The sequence below is a fragment of the Gymnoscopelus microlampas genome, assembly GCF_963454915.1.
Source record: "Gymnoscopelus microlampas genome assembly, chromosome: 7".
NCBI lineage: Eukaryota > Metazoa > Chordata > Actinopteri > Myctophiformes > Myctophidae > Gymnoscopelus > Gymnoscopelus microlampas.
Window position 1 is genome coordinate 8,361,536 of NC_139944.1, and position 27,677 is coordinate 8,389,212.

The window sequence follows — 27,677 nt, forward strand, 5'->3', positions numbered from 1 at the left end:
TCGGCAGATTCAGTGTGTATTTCTATCACTTCTTTATTGTCATTAACTAGGAGGTCACAACATCTCATGTTTTTTTTTCAGGTATATGAACATAAAAAGGATCTTGCTGCCACCCAGTGGCGATAAGAAGAAACTGCACAGAGGGACTTCCCTGTAAAGACAGCGACTTGAGCACTCATAACACAGAGCATTGTGTTAATCCTAGCAAAAAGGGTTTGGAAAAACAAGACCATGCCATGTTATGCAAGTCCACTATGAATCGCTTCTTTGTACATAAACATGGGTACATACATATAATACCGACTCCAACCAATACGAACCTAATAGTCCACGTAAAAAAACTCCCGTGTTAAAACAAATTTAAACCAAGCAATACAAAAAAACTAAACAAAACAAAAAACGTCTTCACAACAGGTTTGGACACTTATCACAACACTGTACATCGGTCAAACATAATAGTAGGAGCAGAAAAATAAACTGTTTAGAGTTGAGGAACCATCGACACAACCGTAAAACACAGCGATGACGACGCTCTAGACCAGTGGTTCACAATACTGTTCCGTGCCAAGGATCCCCAAACAGCCATAGCCTCTGGCTGTGGCCACTATATTGCTACATGGCCTTTTAAAAACCCCCAGAAAATAGCAGATCTAAACACTGCAACATGTTGTGAGCTTTTAGACCTGCTATTTTTGCAGATTTCTTTCTAGTTCAAACCTTTTCATTTCAAGGACCCTCAATTTAGTTTGCATTAGGCCACGGACCCCCATAACTCTGAGTGTACAAATGGGACCGGGTCCATTCGTACACTCAAGAGTTACAGACCTGTAGGGGTCCATTTGGTTCGTAATCATCAAGTCATTTAGGACCCCCTGGAACCCCCTCAAGGACCCCTGGAGACGCCACTTTGAGAACCACTGCTCTAGACGAGCCCTCGCAGCTCCACTGCAGGTGAGAAACGAGGCCTTTTGGCTCATCGCATTATTCTGTTAACATCAGTTCAAAACAAGTACATGAACGGGCCAGAAGGCAGAGAGGCAGTAAACACAGTCAGGTGTGTGTGTGTGTGTGTGTGTGTGTGTGTGTGTGTGTGTGTGTGTGTGTGTGTGTGTGTGTGTGAGAGGGGTAACCGCAAGCCAACTTAGAGGCTACCCCAACCTCTAAGTTACAATTCCTTCCACTGACAGACAATAAGAGTGGATTTTTCGGCTTTACAGAGACAAAGAGGATAACCCAAGCTGTCCGTAGAGGTGCAATATTGATGAGTTTATCATTGTTTAATACAACCAGATTGGACTTTTCTGTCTGTCTCACGGACAGCGCTGTCAACAGAGGGAATAGCAACTTAAGAGGTTGGGATGGGATAGCCTCCTACGTTGCTAGCGGCTTTGTGAGGGGATTTGGAGGGGCTTTCTCACGCCAAGGCAGGTAGCTCATTCCGATTAACTCAGTGATTCTCAACCTACGGGCTAAACAACCACTGCTGGGCCGCGAGGGTATTGCAAGTGGGCCCCCGAATAAATGGCAAAAGACTATGATTTGATAACGATGATACAACATTAATATAATAAAAATATATGTAAAACAAATGACATGGCATTCTTTTTCCTTTAAAACCGTGAACCGTGAGTTTTCTTTGTGATAGAGATGGTGTTAGTTCAACTGATCCAAGCTGGAACACAATCGATTGATCGTTAAATTGAACGTGGTCTGAAAATGCACGCGGCCCACCCATCTGACCGATTAACACGGCAGCCGAAAGGGGTCAGGGTGGGTGGACCGAACATGCTTTTTGACAAGGTTGAGAACCACTGGATTAACTCTTCACAGAGACAAAGGGGCGACACTATAGCCACTGCCTCACATGGTGAAGGGGGGGTGGGGACGGGGACGGGGACAGGTCACTCCAGCTCCTTAAACCTTGCAAACATGGCTTTTCGAACTGCTTGCTTGTAAGTGGCATGGTCCCAAACGACAGGCTCTTTCTTTTTCCTCTGTGGGGGAGAGAGAGGAAATGCAGAGAGAGAGAAAGCAGCTTTTAATATATGAATCCATAAAGACTGGGAACGCATCCATGTCATTTTTTCAAGATTTCTTTGGCTATTCAAAAATAGCAGATCTACAAGCTCATAGCGCGGCACCAGGGGGGTCCATGGAACAAAACATTTTGAGATGGGGGTCCGCGGCCAAATACATATCTAAAAATGTTCTAAATCCTAACATAATGTTATATCAGTGGTGCTCCAACTTTTCCTTGTCAAGGACCTACAAAATGATATGTATTTGGCCACGGACGCCCATCTCAAAATATGTTGTTCCAGGGAATCCCCAGAAGCACAGATCGGAGTTAAAAAATGTTCGCTTTAAAACACACACACACACACACACACACACACACACACACACACACACACGTATATATTCAAAGATTTGCGCACATTTTCCACAATCTTTGAAATTATTGCAGATCTACAAGCTCCGCTATGAGCTTGTAGATCTGCTATTTTTGAATAGTCAAATAAATCTAAAATGAGACAGATCCGTTCCCGGATTGAATGGGTTAACAATACTTGGAAATGTACGGGGCATTCTGCAGTCAAACGTTTCACACCTACCTCCACAGGTTCGGCACCCAGACCAGGCCTCTCGCTGCCCTTGAAGCTATCCCTGAGTGTGGACAAAAAGAATGTTATGCAAAGATTTAATGACGATGGGCTAACTATACACTCATCGACAGTGGTTGCTGGTTAAGAGCAGAACATGTTAAAGCAATGATTTTGAACCTTTTTTAATTTCAAGGTTCCCCAGTTTAATATGCATTAGGCTTGTTGTTAGGCTTAATTGTGATACCATTTTTTTTTTTCAATCTCTGGGACCCCCAATCTAAACGTAAAAAAAAAAAAAAAGTCTGTTCATTTAACTGTGCATACAAATTGAATGGATCCATTTGTACACACTCACATATTGACATTCTTACAGATCCATAAGGGTCCCTTTGGACCTCTTGTGGTCCATAGCCCTGACGTTGAGAAACAGTGTTTTAAAGGATAGAACCAGCACACTGAGCTAGGGTTGGCATTCGGAACGAGACCCGACATTGAGGAATCGGAACCGGTTCCATCACATTTGGACTGGTTTATCACACCGTCAGAGCTGGTATGTGGACTTCATGTCTGCTATACAATTAAGGACCACCATAACTTTGAGAGCTAACTTTCTCTGCTTTCTTGTTTTTCTCTGTGTTTTTGGCGAGAACAAGCTATATTTAACAGCCAATAACTAAAGAACGGAGGGTTGCGGTGAAACGTTTTTTTTCTCCGATGGAAGCAGAGACACTGTGTCGATCGTCCTGGAGGGAAATATTCTGTGGCTCTTGAAAGGCTAGTAAAAATGCTCAAAAACTGTTGGCAAATGCTGGCAAGGGCTGATTTATTTACTCCGGCAGTCAATGAGTTAAGAGGGTATCGTTAAGGAACCGGCATTGTTCAAATCCTTAAGGATCACAACCCAAGTTGAGACTTTCATTTCATTTCATTTTGGGGGAGGGGTGGTGGGGGCACCTACTTGGAGCTTCCAGCCCAGGTGTTATGGTGATGCTGCTGTTGCTGATGATGGTGTTTCCTTTTCTTCTGCTCTGGAGGAGGATTGACGGGCCCGGCATCCTTGGCGATCAGCTACAGAAGATGTTTTACAAACGTCAGTGAATCAATGAACGTGATGCATGCCTCTCATCAAGCATTCAGGGGCGTGAGAGCGATTCTTTATCGTCACTTACTTCTTTTTCCTGGTTCTCTAAAGCCTCCAGTTCCTTCTTGGAGCGTTTGATCTTGAGGTGGATCTCCATGTTTTGCTGTAAGACGGACACAGCAGTGAGATGTGAATTCATACAGCCCATAGCCGTCTCTAGTGGGTAAAAAACCTTTTCCCAACTAGTTGTAGTTAGGGATGGGACGATGTGAAAATCATATGAAAATTACATGTCACGATTGTGGAAGGCTCTATTCACAGCAGCCATATTGTGAAGACATTCACAGGTGTTACCAATGATACTAATGAAGGCTCTGTTCCATTCTGGTCAAACAGAGTCAGGGTGCTGATATTGTGCATGTTGGCTCACTAGAAACACTCTGCTACACCAATGGGTCTACAGTTGGGGTCCAGGGACCCTCATGGGCTTCCAAATGGCCCCTTACAGGTGTGTAACTCTGAGAGTGTACAAATGGAACCAAATGGACCCGTAAGGGTCCATTTTGTTCCATTTGTACACTCTCAGAGTTATGGGGCTCGTGGAAACCACTGTGCTACACTAAATGGAACAGAGCCTTCATTAGTATCATTGGTAACACCTGGGAAGGAAGTGATAATATGGCTGCTGTGCATAGAGCCCATTTTATTGTGATAATTGAAATATGCTTAAAACTGAAAATGCTACTTTTGTTAACCACTTGAACCCTTCAAGCATCCCTATTCTGGGGGGAACGTTTGTGAGCTTGTAGATCGGCTATTTTTGGAGAGACAGCGAGATCCAAATGTGGCGTTGGCGGGCGCCGCGGCGGTTGTGGCGTTCGCCGCGAGCGCCGCGGCGGTTGTGGCGGACGCCGCGAGCGCCGCGGCGGTTGTGGCGCTCGCCGCGAGCGCCGCGGCGGTTGTGGCGCTCGCCGCGAGCGCCGCGGCGGTTGTGGCGCTCGCCAACCGCCACGAGCGCCGCGGCGGTTGTGGCGAACGCCACGACCGCCGTGAAAACCGCCCCAAGCGCCGCGAGCGCCACGTAGGGTCCGCCATCCGATCCATCGACCATATCTGCGCTCTTCTGGCGCAGCCCCCCCCCCCCACCTGCGTGCCCCCCCCGCCCAAGGGGTGGATAGTAATAATTGTATATTTTGCGCATTTGATCCAGAGCAGTTGAGATTTGATTCGGCCATATCTTTCTGAATGTAACTTGTATTTTTATAATTGTATTTTTCATATGATCTGTAAAGTTTATATTTTCATTTGCTACCAGGCATGAATTCATTATAATTTATTATATATATTTTTCCTTATTTTCTTTCTTTATTTACACGTGCGTAATAAACGAAGCATTTGAGATTTCATCCGCCCAGATCTTTCTGAATTTTACTTGAATTATTATAATTTTAATGTTTATATGATCCGTAAATTTTATATTTTCATGTGGTATCAGGCATGAATTTATTTTAATTTATTTTATTATTTTATTTCATTTATTTACATGCGCGCAATTACACACGCATCTAACTATTGGACTCAGCTCTGGGGACACGGTGCGGCTGCAGAGTTCACCTTGAAATTTGTCATTACAATTTTACTGTAGCCTAATCCACAAAAGTGTGACTGACTGTTAATTCCTTGAGTCAATACATTGTGTTTTTATCACCGGTGCCAGTATTATTATTATTATTGTTAATAGACCTTGCAACATAGAGCAACTTAAGTGCTTGCAGAACTTAATAATATAAGCACACTTATTCTCCAGGCAGACAGACAGAAACAGTCTGTCTGTCTGTCTGTCTGTCGGTATATATACGTGCATAAATTAAGCTTGGGTCATTGGTCAATGAACCTGGTGTGTCGGTCAGAAAATAACTGATCTATAAACTCACAACTCATCGCATCCTCATTCATTTCACTGGTCAAATGCAACAGACAGACAGCCAGCCAGACAGCCAGCCAGACAGACAGACAGACAGACCGATCCAGGCCGTGACACCAAAAATAGCCGATCAACAAGCTGCAGCGCGATAGATAGATAGATAGATAGATAGATAGATAGATAGATAGATAGATAATATAAATATATTATACTGTAGGCTACACGGTTATAACCAAAGATAATTATGATAGGCTATATTATTATATTAGGCTATTAACATTATGCAAGCTAATTATATTTACCATGGTTACGTCAATAAGAAGACAGACAGATCTGTCTGTCTGTCTGTCTGTCTGTCTGTCTGTCTGTCTGTCTGTCTGTCTGTCTGGACGGACGGACGGACGGACTTACGGACAGATTGATAAGTAGACTTGATTATAGCCAATATATTATTTTATTTTCATTTACACATGCGCCTTTTCATCCAAATTGTGTGTTATATTATTTACTTGTAGCATGGTTAATTAATAGTCCCTGTTTGCATAGCCCCCAAATCGGGCTCCCCAAGTTTTGCTCGCTGTGTGAACTGTTCAAAGACGCAACAACAAGCTCCATACTAGCACTCGGTGGTACTGGTGCGTCTCTGACCGTGTCTGTCTGTCTGTCTGTCTGTCTGTCTGTCTGTCTGTCTGTCTGTCTGTCTGTCTGGCTGTCTGTCTGTTGCATTTGACCAGTGAAATGAATGAGGATGCGATGAGTTGTGAGTTTATAGATCAGTTATTTTCTGACCGACACACCAGGTTCATTGACCAATGACCAGTGATGTTGCTAGGTTTTCAATGTAATGGGTCCTGGGATGCAAGGGTGGTCTTTTAGATGGGTCCCAGGGACATTTTATGGGTCCCCAATTACACGTCCCCCCCCCTATCGTTTTCTTTGATCTCCAATCTCCATATCTTCTATGGGTGTGTGACTGTGTACATTATATCCTGATGCAGTGGATCTCAACCTTTTCAGGCAGCGACCCCCCAAAATAATCATATTTTAACTGGGGACCCCCCACCCTGAGGAATTAGGAGTTGAGGCACTTAATTTAGTTTGATTCAGTTCCACAGATACATATTGTGAAAATAGCAGATCTAGATCAGTGCGACCCGTTCCTGCTTTTCAAGACCGATACCGATATATATACATATATTAAAAAATCATAAATATATTTTTTCAAATGTATATGATTCTGTAGTATTAGCACACCTTATGGTAAGAAATACTAGTAGTGGGCAACAGGTGGATTTAACATACCTTTGACCAATAGAATACATTTAATCATAGAACCTTTTAATCATTATTATTATTTTATTTTGTATTATTTATGAATGTAGAATTTATTTTTACTATTTATTGTGTAGACTGAAAACACTGGCTTACAGTGGAAGTATTGGCAAATAAATTAATAGGAATTCAAGAAATAATGAAGACAAATACTGACAATGCCTATGAACATTGGCTTGCAGTTATTGCACATAGTCAACATGCAATAATACTATTAGGCTTGTCATTGAGAAAGGAAAATAAAGTTGTCTTTTTGAGGAGAAGTGGAACCTTATAAGTCACTTTAAGTTTAGCATGAGGGAGAGGGTCTACCCTCTTCAGGGAATTAATTGTTATGATATCTCTAAGCTACAGAAAACATCCAGTTGCCTATTAAACATACACAAGACACAGACGATAGACAACCGGTTACTTACAGCTGCCATTAATTAGTGCTTTTGTTTGCCTTTGTGGTCAAATCAGGGTCAAATGCATAGGATCAACGAGCCATCGTTAACCTGCTAATGTTACACAGCTGATTGGCAACATGCATTAATCCACCACATACATCACTCTGATCTCCAAGCAAGTGGGAGAACACTCTAAAATCGGGGATTTTACTTTGGCTGGTCAATTTAAGATGACAACAGCAACAGAGATTAGTAGTAGACCTGTATGTATGATGATCAGTTATTATTCCAGACAGTGGTCTATCCAAGACGTTTTAACACGTTTAAGAGCAGGTCCTCATGCCGTCTCTCTCTCTCTCTGTGTGTGAGTAGCGTAGACTAACAGCGAGGGGCTGTGCTGCTGCTTCTGCCACACAACGCCGTTTAACCGAGTTATACTTCTCCAGTACAACGGTGTCTAACCGGAGAGTTATACTTCTCCACCAACGGTGCCTAACCGAGAGAGTCCATGTAGATCACAGCTGACAAATATTATATATTATCGGAGCTAATCGGAGCTGCGTCCCATGGACGCACTAGAGTTGTCATGAATGCGTCCTTTCGCAATATGGTGCGTCAGCGACGCAGGACGCAGGCCTACGAGCATCTCTGAATGACCCAAGCTTAATTTATGCACGTATATATACCGACAGACAGACAGACAGACAGACAGACAGACAGACAGACAGACAGACGGACTGTTTCTGTCGTCTGTCTGGAGAATAAGTGTGCTTAAGTTCTGCAAGCACTTAAGTTGCTCTATGTTGCAAGGTCTATTAACAATAATAATAATAATACTGGCACCGGTGATAAAAACACAATGTATTGACTCAAGGAATTAACAGTCAGTCACACTTTTGTGGATTAGGCTACAGTAAAATTGTAATGACAAATTTCAAGGTGAACTCTGCAGCCGCACCGTGTCCCCAGAGCTGAGTCCAATAGTTAGATGCGTGTGTAATTGCGCGCATGTAAATAAATGAAATAAAATAATAAAATAAATTAAAATAAATTCATGCCTGATACCACATGAAAATATAAAATTTACGGATCATATAAACATTAAAATTATAATAATTCAAGTAAAATTCAGAAAGATCTGGGCGGATGAAATCTCAAATGCTTCGTTCATTACGCACGTGTAAATAAAGAAAGAAAATAAGGAAAAATATATATAATAAATTATAATGAATTCATGCCTGGTAGCAAATGAAAATATAAACTTTACAGATCATATGAAAAATACAATTATAAAAATACAAGTTACATTCAGAAAGATATGGCCGAATCAAATCTCAACTGCTCTGCATCAAATGCGCAAAATATATACAATTATTACTATCCACCCGTTGGGCGGGGGGGCGTCCCGGGGGGGCGTCCCGGGGGGGGGTCCCGGGGGGGGGGGGAGGGGGGCACGCAGGTGGGGGGGACATGTGGGGGGGGGGGGCTGCGCCAGAAGAGCGCAGATATGGTCGATGGATCGGATGGCGGACCCTACGTGGCGCTCGCGGCGCTTGGGGCGGTTTTCACGGCGGTCGTGGCGTTCGCCACAACCGCCGCGGCGCTCGCGGCGAGCGCCACAACCGCCGCGGCGCCCGCCAACGCCACATTTTGGAAGATCTGGCGGACGAGGCGGTTATGGCTGAAAATCTGACGGACGCGGCGCCGGCGGCGGAGGCGGCGGTTATCGCGGAAGATCTGGCGGACGCGGCGGAGGCGGCGGTTATGGCGGAGGATCTGGCGGACGCGGCGGTTGCCACGGCGGTTGTGGCGGCCGCCACGACGGCCGCCACCCGCCGTGGCGGTCGTGACGGCGGTTGTGGCGGCCGCCACGACGGCCGCCACCCGCCGTGGCGGTCGTGGCGGACGCGGCGGCCGCCGCGGCGCACGCCACTGCCACATTTGGATCTCGCCCCTCCTGTATTTTTGGCTTATCGATTTGTCTATAGTGAAATAAGAGCGTACCAAATGCAAAGGTCCGTTACAAGTATAGAGGGTTTAAAATGGTACTGAAATTGCAGCTCAACAAAAGCCAATTCCTCCTAGTCTAGTGTATGACGGAGGACAATTTCACGATATAGTAAAATCTCTGCAATACAATTATTGTTAGCGTTTTTAATCACGATAACGATTATCGTCCCATCCATAGTTGTAGTGGCACTCCGTTTGTTTTTGTCTCTACCATATAACCGGTCATTTTTATTTACTATATGTATCCAAATTAATGTTGCATGCCCAAAACACAATTCAACTGTTAACCGCAACTATTTGTGTGACAGTTAATCGTCATGTACAATGTCATGATCGGGACAGCCCTACCTTATGCAGGTCGGAGAGCTGCTGGTGGCGGATGAGCGCGTCCTTATTGGGGAACTGCCGTCGACACAGCAGGCAGGCCATCTTCTTCCAGTCTGTCAGCTTGTCGTCCTTGTCGTCCGATTTGTTCTTGGAGGCCTTCGGCGCCTCCTGCTTCTCCTCCTCCACTTCCTCATCGCTGCCGGCGCCGTAGTCTGAAGCCAGCAGACCCAGAGAGCCCATAGGACGCTGGGGAGGAAGGCACGGCACACCTTCAACTTACGATCTCCTCATTGGAATTGATCGGTATAACCATTTAAGCCATGTTGTAAATGTTATATGCTCGTTTTGATGTTGTTTTGATTGCACTATATGTATGATGACTTATCTTGTTTTGCCCTGGTTAATTTAAGGATAAATACATACATTTTAAAAAGTGATTTAAGGGGTAAGGTTTCACTTTAACTCATTCAGTGCCATTGGCGCTTTTGACGTTTTTTTTTCCTTAATGGTGCAACGTGCCAATTCTTTTTTTTTTGAGAAAAACGTTCAGAACCCAATATATCATGATCCGAAGATTTGCTGCTCCATTCACTTCTTGGTTAACTTATTACTTAGAAAGGCTGTATCTCGGCTCCTGTGTATTTTTTTTTTACTATGTATTTTTGGTCCAGACATGCTATTTTCAAAGGCAGACAACAAATGTCAACAAGGTCGCGATGACCTCGTTGACATTTGTGAAACCACACAATATAACCCTCAGTGATTAGCAACCATCAGGGGATCAATCATACTGGAGATAAATATTCTAACATATATATTCTATAAAATTGGATTTCATGTGACCATTATACGACGTCATCTACGATGTAAGTCACCTATGGCATATCTATGACGTATAACAAAACATTAGCCACATTTTAAAGTAGCCTCTCCGACCTACATTAGCCCGATTAGACTTTCATGAATAAATAAAAGTTAAATACTTCTGCGGCCTAACGGCTGCGTGCATATAAAGTTTGGTGTTCGGGGATCGGAGAGATGGAGCTGTTCTTTTTTTTTTAGACCGCTTTTACGTGATCTCTGTTTATGTGATGCAATGTGATTGTCACCTTTCCCTTCTCATCTTTCTTAGGAGGAGCAAGGGGCTTCTTGAAGAGATCATCTCCAGCACCCTGTAGAGGGGGACACAAATAGAGGATTACGCAAATACTAAATATTGTACTTGGTGGCTGATCTTTAGGACTGACTACACTGTTATTGAATGATCTGTTCAGATTTGTGCATACGGACATCATCAATTTATCCGTGTCGGTTGCTTTGGTAACAAAGTAATGACAAAGGTGTAATACTTCATTTACAATCTTTGTACAAAGATGACGCTCCCCAAAAATAGTAGACTTACAAGCTCACAATGCGTTGTTTGTTGTGAGCTTGTAGATCGGGTATTTTTGGAGAGTGGGGGTGCCGGTGGGGGCTACTCACTGGCAGGTGAGTCGGTAGGATACAACAGCAGAGATAACACAAAAATGTGTGCGGGGAGGAATTCATTGGCATAACGACTGAATTGGGGGGGAAAAGGGTAAACGACATTTGGACATGGAAGAAGACAGCATCCCCTCACCGCCTTGGCAAAGATGGCGAACCCTGCATCAGCTGCCTTGGAGCTCTTCTTGTCTTCTTGTCCAGGCTTCAGGACGGGGGACGGGGAGCGGACGGCGTCCTTCTGACGGTTCTGGATCTTTGCCCAGCGTTCCATGTCTTTCATGATCTAAAGACAGTCAAACAATGCTCAGTCACCACCCGCTATTGAGTATACAGTATTACTGTACTGTATATTTCAATGAAGGGCCCCTATATTATCATTTATACTTTTTCACAGCACCTAAAATTATCCCACCACTTTAGACTGATTGGAGACTCCTCAAGCCGTGGTATAAACAGGATAATGCACTGTGGTCAGTATGAAAAAATAGGCAAAACCGAGTGCCGCGCTATGAGCTTGTAGATCTGCCATTTTTTGAAAAATCATGAAAATGTGTGCACATTTTTTAATATATATTTATATAACATTTGTAACTCAAATCTTTGCTTCTGGGGATTCTACAAATGTTGCTATTCATGTCAAGGACCCCCAAAATTCTATGTATTTGGCCAGGGACCCCCCATCTCAAAATATTTTATTCTAGGGACCACCCAGAAGCAAAGATTTAAAAATGTCCCTTTAAAAAAATATATATATATGTATTCAATGATTTGCACAAATTGTATCAAAAATAGCAGGTCTGTGAGCTCATAGCGTGGCACTTGGTAGATCTGCTATTTTTGAATAGCCAAAGAAATCTAAAAAAAATTACACAGATGCGTTCCCGGTCTTCATGGGTTAAGTGTTCAATGGGCTACCTTAACAGCAGCAAGACTTCTGGGCTTTTCCTCTTTGTTGTCCTTTTTGGGAGAGTCCTCGTCCTCTCTCCTCTCAGCGGTAAGCGTGGAGGCCAGGGCAGACTCTGGCGTGGGGTTGCTAGGGGCAGCAGCAGTAGAAGCAGCAGCAGCAGCAGCAGCAGCATCTGGGGCCGGCGGCTGGCCTTCAGGAGCGACGGCTGCTGTAATCGCGAACATTTCTTTCAATATTAATTGGCATAATCGCAAAATAACTGCGATTAATGATTGAATTGTTTTTGGCACTGAACGTTGGAACACATAAATCTAAATTTCCGTTTGCCTTTTAGGGTTTGTAAACACAAATTTCACTAGGCCAGGGGTCTTCAACAGGGGGTCCGGGGGACCCCTAGGGGGTCCTCAGAGTTACTACAGGGGGTCCGCCAAATCTTTGTGAGATATGATTTTTTTTTTTTTACCTTAACCACTTCAACCCTAGCATCCCTTTTCTGAGGAGAACTTTAGCCAAACATAGCAGATCTACAAGCTCACAACGCCTCGTGCTGCGAGGCGTTGTGAGCTTGTAGATCTGCTATTTTTTGGCAAAGAGGTGTATAGGTGTAGAGGGAAAAAAGAACAGTAAAAGAAAAACGAGTTTAATCTGAAACACAATTGTAGGCCTACACCATATAGAGGGGGTCCCTGCTTCATCTCTGTCTCAGCTAGGGGGTCCTTGGGCTGAAAACGTTGAAGACCCCTGCACTAGGCAGATATGACAAATAACTTAAATATACAAAATAGGCTATATTTAATAATATAGCCCACAATGCATCGGGATGCGATGCGCCGTGTGCTTGTAGATCTGCCATTTCTGAAAATATTTGGAAATCTATACATTTTTCAATAGATTAATTCATATACAGGTGAATGGAAAAAAAATATGCAAACAGAACTGTGATTATCTCGAATAATAGGCTCTATGCACAGCAGCCATATTGGAAAGAAATTGGGCCTCTTCTTACTTCCTTCACAGGTCTTACCAATGATGCTAATTAAGGCTCTGTTCCATTCTGGTCATGGGTGCTGATATTGTGCATGTTGGCTCACTAGAAACACTCCATTTTGGTTTCCAAATGGCCCCTTATGGTGGGTGTGTAACTCTGAGAGTGTACAAATGGAACCAAATGGACCCGTAAGGGTCCATTTGGGGGGGATTGGGAGTCCTTGAAAATAAGACAACCACTATGCCACAATGGTAGCCTCGCATGGCCAGACAATATCACACAACACACTGCGTGGATATTAGTCTGGTCCCTATCAACGATAGATTTTTTTCCAAGGGGCGGTTACAAAAAGATCCAAACGGACTCTATTGGTTAGACTTAAACCAATCAGAGCAGTGCTTCCTTGTACGAACCAATCAGAGCAGTGCTTCCTTGTTAATAAGCCCGCCCACATTTGAATACTGGGCCCTGGTTGGTCCCGCACAACATCTGCGGGAGAGAAATAAATTCTCTATGGAGGGGGGCCAGACCTAATCTGCCGAGGGCTAAAGTGCATGCAATTTTGCAAAGGCAGATTATTCTGGAACCAGGCTACCACAATGGAACAGAGCCTTAATTAGTATCATTGGTAACACCTGTGAAGGAAGTAAGGAAGGGGCCCAATTCATTCCCAATATGGCTGCTGTGCATAGAACCTATTGCGATCTGACGATTATTGTGTAATAACTGTGCCAAGCCTACCGGTAAGGGGAGGTAAAGTGGCGGTGGTCTGGAGTGATGGCGTGGGGTCTGTGGGCTTCTTCATCTCCAGAGGAGCGTCCGCGGCAGGGTTGGCCAGAATGGCCTGGACCTCAGCGCTCATGGCCAGCGGCTGCTGCTGGGTCGTCGTGGTCTCCGTTGTTGAGCCACCGCTTGGTACGGGGATGTAGGTCTTGGTCATTCCGTCCCAGTACAGGTACTCCTGAGTCTGGGAGTTGTAGAAATACTACACGTGCACACACACAAAACAAAAGTGAGTGAACCGAGTCGGGCTGCAACTAGCCATCGATTACTTCATCAAATAATCGAGAAGCTTGTTTTTTGATAAAAAAAAAATCCTAATTTATATTATAATCTACTTATTTGATTAGTCCAATTAGCCACTTAAGCCCTCGTTGTTTCTTCTTCATCAATTACCATCATTTTAACTTTTGTCATCATAATTAGTTTTTAATCTTTGCGTCATTGTAAATGAGGGTCACCCATAATAATTTCGCCACGGATCTTAAGTAAAGGTTGAAAGGAAATAATTAACTGTTGCACCCCTGGAGCGGAGTAATGCAGAAGAGCAAAATGGACGCTGTGTGTGAATATGGTCAGTGTAACCGGTTGTGCGATATTCTCACCCTAGAGTTGGGGTCGTAATACAGAGTGGTCTGGGGGTCGTAGAAGAAGCCGGAGGTACCGTCATAGAGGTAGCCCGACATGTCTGGAGTCTCAGAGCCTATGGAGGGACAAACAAATATGTGTATACAGTACAAATATCAAAAGCACGAATGGCTTTGCAGCAGCATAGCTCATTGTAAAAACTATGTGGAAAAACAGCAGTGCACTCTTTCATTTCCAAAAGCCGTTCTTTTTTTAAATGACAGACATATCCGTCAATGGCGGTGAATGTGTTAAGTACAAGTTCACCGAGCTGAGGTCATGTGGTCCTTTAAGTTACAAGCTGCTGTCGCACACCGAAATAGCAGAACGACAAGCTGGAGTGCCTCAGTTGTCTCGTACCATAGATGTAACCCTCCGTTCCGTGTCCCGCGGATGTCAGCCCGGCTGTTTCTCCAGACATAGGGGGCGGCATAACCTGATGGTAGGACGGGTCCACAGCGGGGCTCTCTCCGTACACAACACCCTAAAATGAATGGCAGGGGAGACGTCATGTTAAAGGGATAGTTCACCCCCAAAATGCCTTTTTTTCTATCGATTACACACCCCATGGAGACTTGAATTCATGGAGATGATTTTGTTTTTGTCGCATTCCTAAGCCAATAATTTGATGACCGGCGGAAAGATGCTAATGTCTCCAGTAGGAGACTCGAAGTTGACTCTTTGTGTCTCCTACCGGACACGGCTGGATCAATGAATAACACACACTCACACTCACACTCAATGAATTCAAGGCTTCATGGGGTGTGTACTGTGTAGTTGAAAGAAAATATGTACTTTTTTGGGTGAACCATCCCTTTAATCACAGGAATTAAAGCAAAATAAAATCTCACAACTGAAAGATTTTGTATGGCCAAGTCCTAATGTGATGTAATATGACTTGTGAATCCGTGTGAAAGGAACCCCCACACTAGCACCGTTTCCTAAACAATGTTTCCTAAACAATTAATTAACACAAAGATTTTGTTATGTTTTAGTCATTTGTTCCTGCTGTTCTACATACTGCCATACAACCAGGTGAAGAAATCACAGATTGAGGCTTTTAACCTTTGCTTTTATGAAATATCCGACACCATTTGGGTTTTATGGAAGATGCTTCTGAACATATTGCTAGTTTGACCACTTCAAATGCTCTAATCTTAAAATGATAACCAGATAATCTTAAAATATTAACCGAAACAATATTTTCGATTTTTGACCAACATGCTTCTATAGAAGACTGGAATCAGAATGAATTAAATCAGTCATGGCAACTGAGAGCTTTAATCCATGTAATCAACTATAGCAGGGCAGACACTGGTTAGTTTTTGCATTGAGAGCACCCACCTGGGTATAGCTGGGGCCTGGTAATAGAGGTGGGTTCATACTTCCAGCCATTGGATCACCTGGGGAAACACATGACTCATTAGGACATTTATCTACTAAAGGACAGGTTTACACCAATTTGTCTGAAGCCCATGCTTATTATTATTTCATCTACTAGTTACAGGGAATCGGCACTTTACATTATTTCCACTTTGAGTGGATACGTAAGTCTAGTTTTACATCGTTGTTAAAGAATCTGTGTCAGTCATAGCAATGCCAATGCAAGGTTTCCAACTTTCAGGGATTGGTTGGGAGGGCGTTATGGCTGCACCGATACTGTATTCAATATGTACCAGGTAATTTGTACCAGTTAGGATACAAAGATTGGAACATGTATAAAAATGGACAACTAAAATCACATCAAAGTGAATTGAGGTAACAATTCCAAAATGTAAAACCATTTGAAATTCATATTTCACACTTTCTAACACGTTATTACTTTATAACTAAATCAATCTCACCTTAGTAAACACTTGCATTATGACTAGGCTGGTGTAACCAGCATTCATCTGTGTATATTTTAATATGGAGGCTAAGATATTCCATGTTTGAGGAAATCTGACCTGGCATGCCAGCTGGTGGATGACCTTGCATGCCAACTGGTGGATGACCTTGCATGCCAGCTGGTGGGTGACCTTGCATGCCAGCTGGTGGAAGACCTTGCATGCCAGCTGGTGGATGAACTGCTTGCTGCAGATGTTGTGAATACTGCAGAGAGAGATCGGGAGGAATCTGTGGCTGCTGAAACCACAAAACAAAAAAAGTGTGTTGTATTTCAGAGTACTACAATGCTGTCACATCTTTTTCAGTTGATTTAATTACAAAGCAGGGGCAGAATGGCCGCAGACCTACCTCCATCATATTGGCGTCTGGTGGGTACCCCAGAAGAGACGTGAATGGTTTATCCGATTCCCTCTTGATACTTGGATAAGACAGGAAAAACATCACTCGTGAATGACTGGGGATTTACATTACTAGAAATTATTTCACAAAATTATTCTAAGCTGAATACTCACTTTTGGTTCTTTAGTGGTTTGGCAACTTCAGCGTAAACTCTGACACCGTCGATGCTGAGGGGCCGTGGTTTGGTGAGCAGCTCGACCAGACGCACCACTTGCTACAAAACAATATAAATAACAAATTAGCTTTATTTGTTAGTCCTTTTGAATAGCAGCGTTAAGAGTGTTGTTGTGATGCAATACCTCGTGGGAGTCCATGTCTACGAAGCAGAAGCATTTGGCGCCGGGTGTCTTGCCCTTGACCAGACGAACGTTCCTCTCGTCCAGATATGCGAAGGGGTCCAGGGCTTTTAGGATGGTCTCCACTGTGGTGGTGGGCTTCACGTTCTTTAGTATCATTGCTGTTAAGTAATGAAGGAAAAGGTGACTTAAGCCCACTTGCCTCAATTACAGCTCATGCCACCAAAACATAAGTGGATACCAGTCCCTATTTTGGGCATGTCGTTATAGGCAAACATCCTCAAAAATAGCCTAGGCCCATTATGCCTCATATACAGTATACAGGTCATATGCCAGTGTTGCGCAGTGAAAATAGTAGATCTACAACAGATTGATTGATTGAAAATAGCCAACCTACTGGAGCTCTGGAGTCACCAAATACATCAATAGTTATAACTTGTGGTTTAACATGTTAACTCATTCACTGCCAGAATTATTCTGGCTGCGTTTGAACACTGCCATATTTTTCATTGAAAAAAAAAAGTACTCAGGAGCCGAGATACAGAATTTTTAAGTTTTAAGTTAACAAGGAAGTGGATGGGAGTCTATATCTTCGAAAAATCATATCTCCTTGGTCTTTGGGTCAAAAAAAAAAAAAAAAAATCTAAAAAAAAAAAAAAAAAAAAAAAATATTTTTAATTTTTTAAATTTTTTAAAAAGTCGTTTTAGTCGTTCTTGGCAGGCATGGCTTATGGACAGAAGTCGTTTTAGTCGTTCTAGGCAGTATATGAGTTAACAAAACAAATGAAAAAATAGACAATCTCTACAAGCTCAACGCGTCGAGAGCTTGTGGATCAGCTATTTTTGAAAATGTTTATCTATAAATGACATACCAAAATAGGGATATTTCTTAAGTTTTCACCTATAATGACATGCCCAACACAGGGACATTATCAAATGTATTCAACAATGATGCCAGCAATATGCCCAAAATAGGGATGCCAGGTCGAAAGTGGCTTAAGTAAATGAAACTCACTCTTGCTCTCTTTGAAGATGGGGTCACCGTGGGGGGGTGGGCCGTGAGGGGGTGGGCCGTGGCGCGGCGGGTTGCGGCCGGCCCAGGACTCGGCCTGCAGCTCGGCCTCTTGCTGCTTGAGCTGCTGGTCCACCTGCTGCTGCCAGGCCTCGGGGGTCAGGTCGCAGTTCCTCTGCCACTGGGCCAGAGGCTCCAGCAGCTCTTTGGCCTGCTGGGAGGAGCCATTCACGTTGTTCTTTGAACTGTCCAAGAGCTCACCTGGACTGGGCAACAGGGCCTCTTGTACTTGGGGTATTGTAGGTCTTTTGGGAAGGGACTCCTAAATGATAAAAAGGACGAGACCTGATATTCATGACATACAGTAAAACAGTGATTCTCAAACATTTTCGTGTCAAGGGGTCCCCAAATTGATATGTATTTGGCTGCAAACCCCCATCCATCTGAAAAGATTTTGTGCCAGGGACACCCATAAAAGATTATTATTTTTTTGTTTGTTTTTTTATTATTTGTTTTAACTATTCCACTTTTTTTTTCCTTTTGCAGATTTTCACTATAATTATTTTTTTAAATAGCCAATATACAAGATTTTGTCATTTAAAAAAATACATTTTGAACATTGCCGATCTACAAGTTCACAACGCACCACAATGCGACGAGTCAAAATAGGGTTTAAGTGGTAAAATAGTTCCTCATTTTGATGGGGACCCCCTCAAGGACCCCTAAGGGTCCCTGCTGGACCCCACTTTGCGAACCACTGCAGTGAAAAGGATGAATACAAACGATGGTATGGATAAAGCTGTGTCACTCACATGCAGATCTCTCTCACTCTTGTCTAGCTGGACGTATTTCATGGAGGCCGTTTTAGCACCAACCTTGAGGGAGCCCTGAAAGTAAAAACAGGCACCGTCAGTACATCGACCGGCAGCACAACTGACTGACATCTATATAAACACGTCAAATGACTCCCAACATGCACTGTGGCAGGTACGGCCTTCTACCTCAGTGTTGAGGGTGACAAAGGATAGCCAGGTGTGTGTGTGCACTGTGCACAAAAAAGGACAGATCCCGCGCGGATCTACTACAGTAAGATCCTTGCAAGGAAATGAAATATTACGCATCTCTGATAACGAGGAAATGGTAACCAAAATGACATCTTGCCATTACGAATTAAAACTAAATTCAACCGTCGATCAGGACTGCAAACCGGAACAAGCCACGTGCAACGGTGGTAATGTTGAGAAATCTAAACTACATCTTATGCCAAAGCATAACGAGTTGATTCAAAGACGAGTAAATGTTAATATACTTGGCAGACAAAGTGACAAATTCACATTGTGTGACTAAGATTGTCAATGTCAAAGATTACCAAAAAAACTAAACAAAAAAGAAAACCTCCACAGCACTTGTTTTCATACGTCAGTTTGTTTGCAAGAAGCCACTGTGGGGGGGGGGGGAGGGGACAGATCCAGCCATCTATAAATGTATTTGGAAATTAGCACAAAAATCACCCACAAAAACGATCCCTATAACTTACCACCTAAATGGCTTTTAATCCAATATTGTAATGTTTTAAATAAAACAAAATTACACAGCTGTTGGTGGCATCTTAATATTTATGTTGAGCTATCAGTTTGCAGAGTATAGACCATCAATGGTATCATTTGCAGTGAACCTCTCTAGTCTCTACCAATGGAAACCGCAGTGCTAAATAAATCACAGCATCTGCACAGTCATCAAAACCCGAGGTCATCCCAATGAACATCTGATAGACTACTCCCCAAATAAAAATAAAAATATATATGCCCAGCGCAGAGTTCCTCCTGGCCCGTAGCCGAGTGGGTAGAGAGAGGTCGTCTGCAAATCGGAAAGTCACCGGTTCACCCACCCAGTGTGTCGAAGTGTCCCTGAGCAACATAGTTAAGCCCTAACTGCTCCTCGGGTGACATATTAATGACAGCCACTGCTCCTAATAGTTAGGGTGGGTAAATGCAGAGGACACATTTCACGTACTGTATGTGCAAAAACAACTTAATCGAAGAGCGCTTCCATTATATCAAGATGAAAACTTCAGAAGTCAGAAACTTACACAAAGCATGCCATTGAAAGCTGAAGATCTTGTGACACCATAGCCCACTTAGTCGAGATTACTACCCAGAGGGTATATATTGTTCAAGAAGAAGGTCACAGACCAATGAAAAAGGGCGTGAATAGGCCAAGAATGTTTCCAGATAAGGACTGGAGCAGAACATTGAAGACCAAACCTCTCTGAAGACTTGAGGCTTGAGGATGTGAAATGAAGATAAATAGAACCAAACTTCTATCAACCACAACCTATCGACTGAAGTACTACATAAGCAAGTGTTTGACTTCTCGTACTATCAAAATGGTTATCTCAGCTCGTAATGTAAATGAACCAAACACGTTTGCGCTTTAAACCTAAAATGCGCATGCAACAGCGAGAAGGCACCAGAGACTAAAGTATTGCAATTTGCAGGTATTCCGAAGACACAGAACTTCTTCAAAGCCTGTGGCCACAGAAAAAAACAGGGTGGCAAAATCTTCCCATGCGGCGCAGAGTTAAAAATGCTGCAATACCCTCTTGTCCTCTACAGAACAAACACCAAGTCACCAAGTCAACACATGAAAAGTGTCTGGAATTACCTTTTTGTTATAATACACCGTCAGTGAGACAAAGTGACCAACTTCTGAGCAGGAGGTGAGGATGTAATATAGTGTGTCCTTTTCTGATTAAATTATTCTGAATTCTGCTTCATTACAAAAGGTTACAGGCTAGACATAAAGGTGCAAAGGTGTCTTCCAGGGTAAAAGTAAAACATTGTATCTTTAAACCTCATCTTAGATGCTACCCAAGTAACATGAAGTACTATCCTGGATTACTGCTTAAGTAACTGAATTACTTTTGTAAATGACGGTGTGCCAACTGTTTACTTTCAAAATACTGCGGTCGTGAATGTGATAATCTCCACCCCCATGGTTAATGCAGGCCCAGTAAACATAATCTTAGGCTTGGGCGGTACAGTATACCAGGGTAATACGGAATCCCCACGGTATAATTTTCAATACCATCAAAAATACAGACACTCCTATGCCATATGTAACTTTATCTTAAGATGGCTTCTTTCAGCTACAAAGCAGCTTATTAGCCACATGATTTGATTAAACTGCCAGTCTGTCACCACCACCCGCACATCTCCGTTCAGCCCCACTGATGTGTTGGCAAGCCTCGTCTAAGAAGGCATATTAAACACAACATTGTAGATTAGACAATGTCATACATTCTACGACGACTTCTATCACTAGCAGCTCAGCATTTGTGCTTTTATTTAACACAAATACCGCCATAAACCGTATACCTGGTGAAGTATCGGGATGGTATGTAGGTATGAAAAGACAGATACCGCCCAAGCCTAATTAACCACTTCGCCCCCAAACCCCACATCTCCCTCCCGCTTCCTCTGAAAAGCCCTGTCAACCCCCGTAAATCCTGGTGGGAGAGACAGCCTTCGTAGAGTGACGAGAATGGGCCACCTTGTTCGACTCCATGAAGTGGACTGCATCATCGAGGTTTAAAAACTCCACATAGGCCGTATCGTAGCTGTAACCTGGGGACAGCATTTGAAATACAGATGGGTTTTTGTTAGTCAATGCCAGTAAGGACAGTCACCCAGTAAAAAAAAATAAACATAAAAAAAACAGTAGTTCGTGAACACATCGATGTAACAGTCAGCATTTCTGTAGTGTCAAAATGTACACCTTTTGACACGCATACCTTTTCTATAACAACGCACATGGTACATTTCATACTCATTTCTTCTCCTGCCTTCAGTATATTGACATTTGTTTTACAGGATGTGTTAAAGCTATGTCTTTAAAAGGACGATATTCCAGACCGACATAAAGGCTGCGTTAGCACAACATGCGGGCTGCATATGGAGACATTTATTACTGCCTGATATTCAAACTGAATGGCCATTTCTTTACCACTCCAGTATTCAGTCTGAAATTGCTTTCTCGTTAGCCGTTTTCTGTGTCTTTTTTTCTCCTTTTCTTTTCTTTGGGGGGAAGGGGGGGGGGTGGTTCAGTTGTGATCGACATATATGGACGCCCTGTAGCCAGCCCTAGCAGCCAGTCAGTGTACAGCATCAACCTAAGTCCCAACGGCAAAAGTACTGATTGGCTTGATGTTTCTCCAACCTGGAAGAAGCCGTAGACAAGGGACACACCAGACCTCTGAATCGCATGACACAATTTGAAAACTAGGCGGGATGAGCAAAGGTACGTATAGAATAGGGATTCAGGGGTCTGGAAACAGGTAGACTTAGGCCCCAAAAACATCTATACAATTAATTTGCAGAAGAGTAGAAAACTCAATTAATGTTAAATGAACAGATTAATCAAATACTTATGGCCTCTGGAATGTTTGATGTGGTCATAATTTCGACAAAAGGGCTTGTCTTCATATTGACGTGTGTACCATCAATCCATCAGCGACATGAACAACTTGAGTTCTAAGCACAGCACTAACAAAACCATCTCTGTTCCAGGCATGTTGTCGATGAGGTCACACTAAAACAAAAGAGAATGGGCTATACACCTCTTAAGGACCCCACAAGTGAGTCACTTGTCACAGAACATTTGTGACTGTCAACAAAAATATAACTCTCCAAGGCAGATATGTTAAGGAAATCCTCTTGGACTGTTGATAACGTCCCTAGATCGTCAGAACACAGAAAATTCTCTCTTACAGCGTGATTTCATCAAGACCCAGAAAACCAAAGGCAACAAAGAAGCTTGAGAAGAGAAGAGTGCGGAGTTTCGAATGTCGTAATAGCGAAATATATCGTAGGGTATAAGGGCGATCGATTGCCCTAAACAGTTCCGCAAAGCAACTTGTTTCTCACCTGGCACAACACTTTTTATTTTCATCCCCTGCATTGGAACGCCATCACGAACAGCAAAGGCACCAAGAATCTGGTGAAGAGAAGAAAAAAGAAAGAAAGAAAAATATAAGACTCATGCCAGCTTCAACAAAACTCCTCATTCAAATCAAGACGTTGATTTGATTAAAACAGGAATTCTTACTCATTCTTCATTCTTACCTGCTCCATTGTAGCAGTCTTTGGAATGCCAATTATGGATATTGTATTGGAAACTTTGTCCTCCACCGATGCACTCCTGTAATCTTGATCCTTTCATGGACATATGTAATCAAATAACAGTTATCAAGCATGAAAGGTTCACAAGAGGTTCCTAAGAGATGTCTTAACAACTTTCATAAAAAAAAATATATATAATAAATAAATAAAGGCACTTACCTGAGAACCAGAATCACTAAATTTCGGTGGTGGGAAAGGCTTTGATTCTTTCAGAACTTTCTCCGGTGCTTGAAATGTTTCATGCTTGTAATCAAAAGCTCTCACAGACCCCGTTCTATAATCAATGTCTCTGTAGTCCTGGTCTCTCCCTTCTGCAGCGCTGCCACTTTGGAACTCAGGTTCAGCCCCCATCTTAGGCCTAACAGGTCGCTGATCACACAGTATAGCCTTCAACCCTTTGAAGCCTTCACTTGGAGGGCCCTGAATTTTCTCATTCTTATCTTGATGGTAAGGAGGCCTTCCGTCGCAATTCGCTGCATTTTGAATCTGCTTGGGATCCAGATCTCCACGCCAAAGCTTACTGTCAGGCGCTCTGCCGAGCAAACCAGGATGACCCATTTCCGGGAATGGCAGGTCAAGGGGAGCTTTGAGGCCAGCTGATGGCAGGTCCCTGCCAGGAAACTGATCATGGGGGAAGCCTGCATCTTTCCCAGGGAACTGAGTAGGCGGCCTTTCCCTGTCACTGAATGGTGGCGGGGCTCCGAGAATACTCTCTCTGCCAAAACCTGGAGGTGCGTTTTGGTCCATCATACCTTTAAACACATCTGTCAAGGGGGGTTTCTCCTTGCGACGGTTCTTCCATTCCTCTGCGAGAGTCATCTCTTCACCACTTCTGTAGTGGTCGATTGGGGGGCTATCTGTTGAATTCAGGAATTCTCTGTCTCGGTGTGCGCCTTCGGCACCCCTGAGGTCTGGTCTGTTCGGACCACCGGCATCTGGAGGCATGCCTGACCTTCCCCTTTCCCCCGGGGCACGATCATTGTTTCCGAACCTTATGGGAGACCGGTCCCTACCTCTGAATTCAGGTCCAGGGCGATTTCTGAAGTCCATGTCGGAATCAAATCCTCCTCTTGCATTAAACGGTGGCCCCCCTCTTCTGTCAAAGTCTATCATCCTCCTATCACGTGAAGGCGTGTCCATATCACAGCCATCAATGTCATCCCTGCCCATTGGGGGCCTATCACGCATGTCCCTAAACCCGTCATTTCTTCCCATTGGTTCCAGGGGAAATCCTCTCCTCCCATCCATTGTTGATTGATTGTTGAAGCCTGGCATATCGTAGCGAATCATCTCTCTGTCTCTCATGTCCATTAACCTGTTCATTGGCTCCCTCTGTGGCATACCTCTCTCTTCTGTGTCTGCTGAGTTCCGGCCAGGTCCCATGAAGCCAGGTGCAGTCATCAGCTTGTCTCTGATTGACATTTCATATTGCCTCCTAAGACTCAAGTCTCGCTCTCCATCAGGTCTGAAGAAATCCCTGTTTTGATCTCTCCCTCGCATATCCCGCTCCATCCGTTCCATGTCACGTCCTCTCATGGGGGGACCGTCGCCCCTCCTCATGTCCATAGGTGGTAGATCTAGAGGCCGGGGACCCATGTTCATCCCATCTCTACCTCTAAAATCAGGCATGGGACCATCGCGGCCTGCAAACATCTCTCCACGCTGGTCACCACTAGAACAAACATTTATACTTTGAAGTTAAGCTTTGGCAAAGAAACACAGACCACGAAATACGCAAAATAATCAAGCATTGAACTCAAGTGTAATTACATAAGTAATCATCACAGTTACTATGAACAAATAAAGGTACTTAAGTGTTGCGTTCAGCAACGTAACATGAATCACCATCGGTAGGTACAATTCTGTCTGCTTACCGAAAGGGTGGCCCCCCTCGCGGTCCTTGTCCAGGTCCCTCCCACATTTTCCTCCAGAACGTGTCTTATCTGGTGGCAAAGAGTAATTCAGAAGCATGTCCCGGTTTTAAGGCATAAATGTCTATTTACCAAACCTGAACAGAAAGCTAAAATATGGCCTTTTGACCAAGAAATAGCCATTAACTCCATAATAGAAAAGAATACAATAATTTAAACTGAACATAAATATGTGTTGCTGAACATACAGTATGACATATGACTTGTCTTCAAATATAGATGGTAGTGTATATTGGTCTGTCATTAAATGTTTATGAATTGAGTACAAAGGACTATAATGGAAACAAGCCATAGGCTTTCTTGGGTTTAACATCCTCTTAGTAGACCTTGTATTGAACTGTACTTTCCTAACTGTGCTTTTTGTTTTTGCAAACTGCTAATACAGTATTCAATCAATCAATCATGGGCTATAATTCAGCATTACCAGGTGCACCTAGTTACATAATTAGGCTAGATTTTTCAAGCATAAAAGAAAACGCGAAAATAGTTTATCTACAACAGTGGTTCTCAAAATGGAATGCAGGACTCTCAGGGTTCCTTGAAGGGGTTCTAGATGGACCCTTATAGGTCTGTTACTCTGACAGTGTACAAATGGAACGGGTCCATTTGGTTCCATTTGTACACGGTCAGAGTTAAAGGGCGTCCTTGAATTTCAAAAGTTTGAGAAGCACTGATCTACAAGCTCACACAGCTATTTTAACCACAAGTATCATTGCAGTACGAAGCATAAAACGGATACAGGATAGTGTAGGATAGGTGCATGGGCACCAGGGACATCTGGGCACCTCGATGTAAAATTGGCTATTTTGTCCAAAAACGCAAAACAATAAAATATGATCTTCAGTAATGTTAAGTATACATGATGTGAACATGCATGGTACATCATTAGCTGTAGAATACAACTCTCGTAGACGTATTTATGATTCTGACGTTTTCAATCTACGAGAGTTGTAGGGTTCACCCCCATGGACACAAGGACTTTCAGCACTATACCCCGTAGACACTCCAAACATGGACAAATTGAAAATAAAGGTGCTTACCCCCACACCCCAAATGTTAACTCTCGCTACGGGGTAGTAGTTTAATGTAATAATCAATATATTTCAATAAAGAAGTGTTTTAATGCCGTATGTGGCCGAACGCCATTTTTTCACCCTCGTTTACTTCCTGTTTACATTGAGTGTAATTCCGGGTTTCACCAGATGGGCGCGTCACTACCGCCCATTGGGAACTTCCGACAGAATCGGCCACAGACGGCATTAAAACACTTCTTTATTGAAATATATGGATTCTACGAGGGTTATATTCTACAGCTACCTCAAAATGACTGGATAATGGATATACAGGTTTTGTAGCAATTGTAGAAATATTAGACCTTAGTTTGTAGTATGTTTAAGCATGTTCTAATCAAAACATTTTCCAAATATTTGATTTAACATTTTGGACAATGTAAAACCAATTTTACATGGGAGGTGCCCAGATGTCCCTACTAGTGCCCACCTATCCTGCAACCATTTCGGAACCCTGTATACCTTTTTTATATTTACCAAAACAAAAGAAGGCATAGGGTTCCAAAAGGGGCTTATGCCCTATAAGTGCTACAAGAAGCTATTGTTAGAGAGCTTATAAATCTATTCCTTTTGACAAGCTGCGACACCGTGGTACTACGGGTTCTAAATGAGGCTTTAACAACCCATTAAGACCTGAAGAAGCATCTGTGTCACTTTATATTTCTTTGGCTATTCAAAAATAGCAGATCTACAAGCTCATAGAGCGGCACCGAAGGAAAGGAAAACGACTTTATGTTCAAACAAGGTCTAAGGCTGAGCATAAATAAAAACTTCTGGAAACATCAGTACGCTTCACCATTCTCTGGCTTGGGTTCGCTACAGTAAGTACATCTGCTATTTTTGAAAAATCTTGGAAAAAAAATTCGATTTTTTTCCAAAAAACTGTTAGGATTTAGAAAACATTTTTTAAGAATCGCCTCAGGTCTTTAAGGGTTAAACACTGCAGGCTAACGTTAGCCTCACAGCTCACAGCCCACCCACCGGCCTATTGATCATGGGCAAAAATCCGTCCACATGCCGGGTGGATCGTGGGCAATGATCGTCCAATCCAGTCTAATTTAGTAATAATACTATAATATCAATATATATAACATGATAATGATATCATAATCTAGGCAATTGAAGAAGGGAAAAAAGGTGACGCGCTTCTCATAGCCACATTAGCACAGTAGCTATAAAGCTATGCTGGAGAAAGAGGTTTAACATTATCTTGGACTGGATTGCATTAAAGTACTAATAATCATAATCATCATCTCATATCATCTTTTTTTTAACAAGCTGGAAAACAGTGCGATGTGTATATATTGAAATACCGACCTTTAAATATTTATAGTCCACTATGGAGGATGAAGGGATTTCAGTCTTAACAGGATACGATACTGTCTGTCTGTATGTCTCCAGAGTTGCCAGGTTTTGCGAGAGAAATAAGCAAGCAACCAGGTCCAT

The 27,677-nt window shown here is 43.0% G+C and overlaps 1 protein-coding gene across 3 annotated transcripts; it reads right to left on the reverse strand.

The window, feature by feature from the left end:
• Positions 1-27,632, reverse strand: rbm6 (RNA binding motif protein 6). 3 transcript variants are annotated; one of them, XM_084063542.1, is made up of 24 exons: positions 27,549-27,632; positions 25,105-25,173; positions 23,390-24,902; positions 23,174-23,263; positions 22,976-23,045; positions 21,603-21,676; positions 18,863-18,937; positions 18,054-18,372; positions 17,042-17,199; positions 16,856-16,956; positions 16,692-16,761; positions 16,403-16,577; positions 15,801-15,859; positions 14,817-14,940; positions 14,435-14,532; positions 13,791-14,034; positions 12,070-12,269; positions 11,291-11,437; positions 10,779-10,841; positions 9,691-9,915; positions 3,776-3,850; positions 3,565-3,674; positions 2,616-2,667; positions 1-1,994 (listed from the first exon to the last, which is right to left on the reverse strand). In XM_084063542.1, the coding sequence occupies exons 2-24, from the start codon at positions 25,149-25,151 to the stop codon at positions 1,902-1,904; spliced, it is 4,182 nt and encodes a 1,393-aa protein (XP_083919668.1). In that variant the 5' UTR covers positions 25,152-25,173; positions 27,549-27,632; the 3' UTR covers positions 1-1,901. The 3 variants fall into 3 exon arrangements, with proteins under 3 accessions (XP_083919668.1, XP_083919669.1, XP_083919667.1); XM_084063543.1 differs by having other exon boundaries at positions 12,070-12,266; positions 16,403-16,580; XM_084063541.1 differs by having other exon boundaries at positions 16,403-16,580.
• Positions 27,633-27,677: the final 45 nt, after the last annotated feature.

Excerpts from the sequence above, each read along its gene's own strand:
- rbm6 (XM_084063541.1), bottom strand. The coding sequence starts at position 25,151 with ATGTGGGAGGGACCTGGACAAGGACCGCGAGGGGGGCCACCCTTTCG. Across the intron at positions 24,903-25,104 it reads CGAGGGGGGCCACCCTTTCG|TGGTGACCAGCGTGGAGAGA; the intron begins GTAAGCAGACAG and ends TGTTTGTTCTAG. Across the intron at positions 2,668-3,564 it reads ACCTGGGCTGGAAGCTCCAA|GGATAGCTTCAAGGGCAGCG; the intron begins GTAGGTGCCCCC and ends GTCCACACTCAG.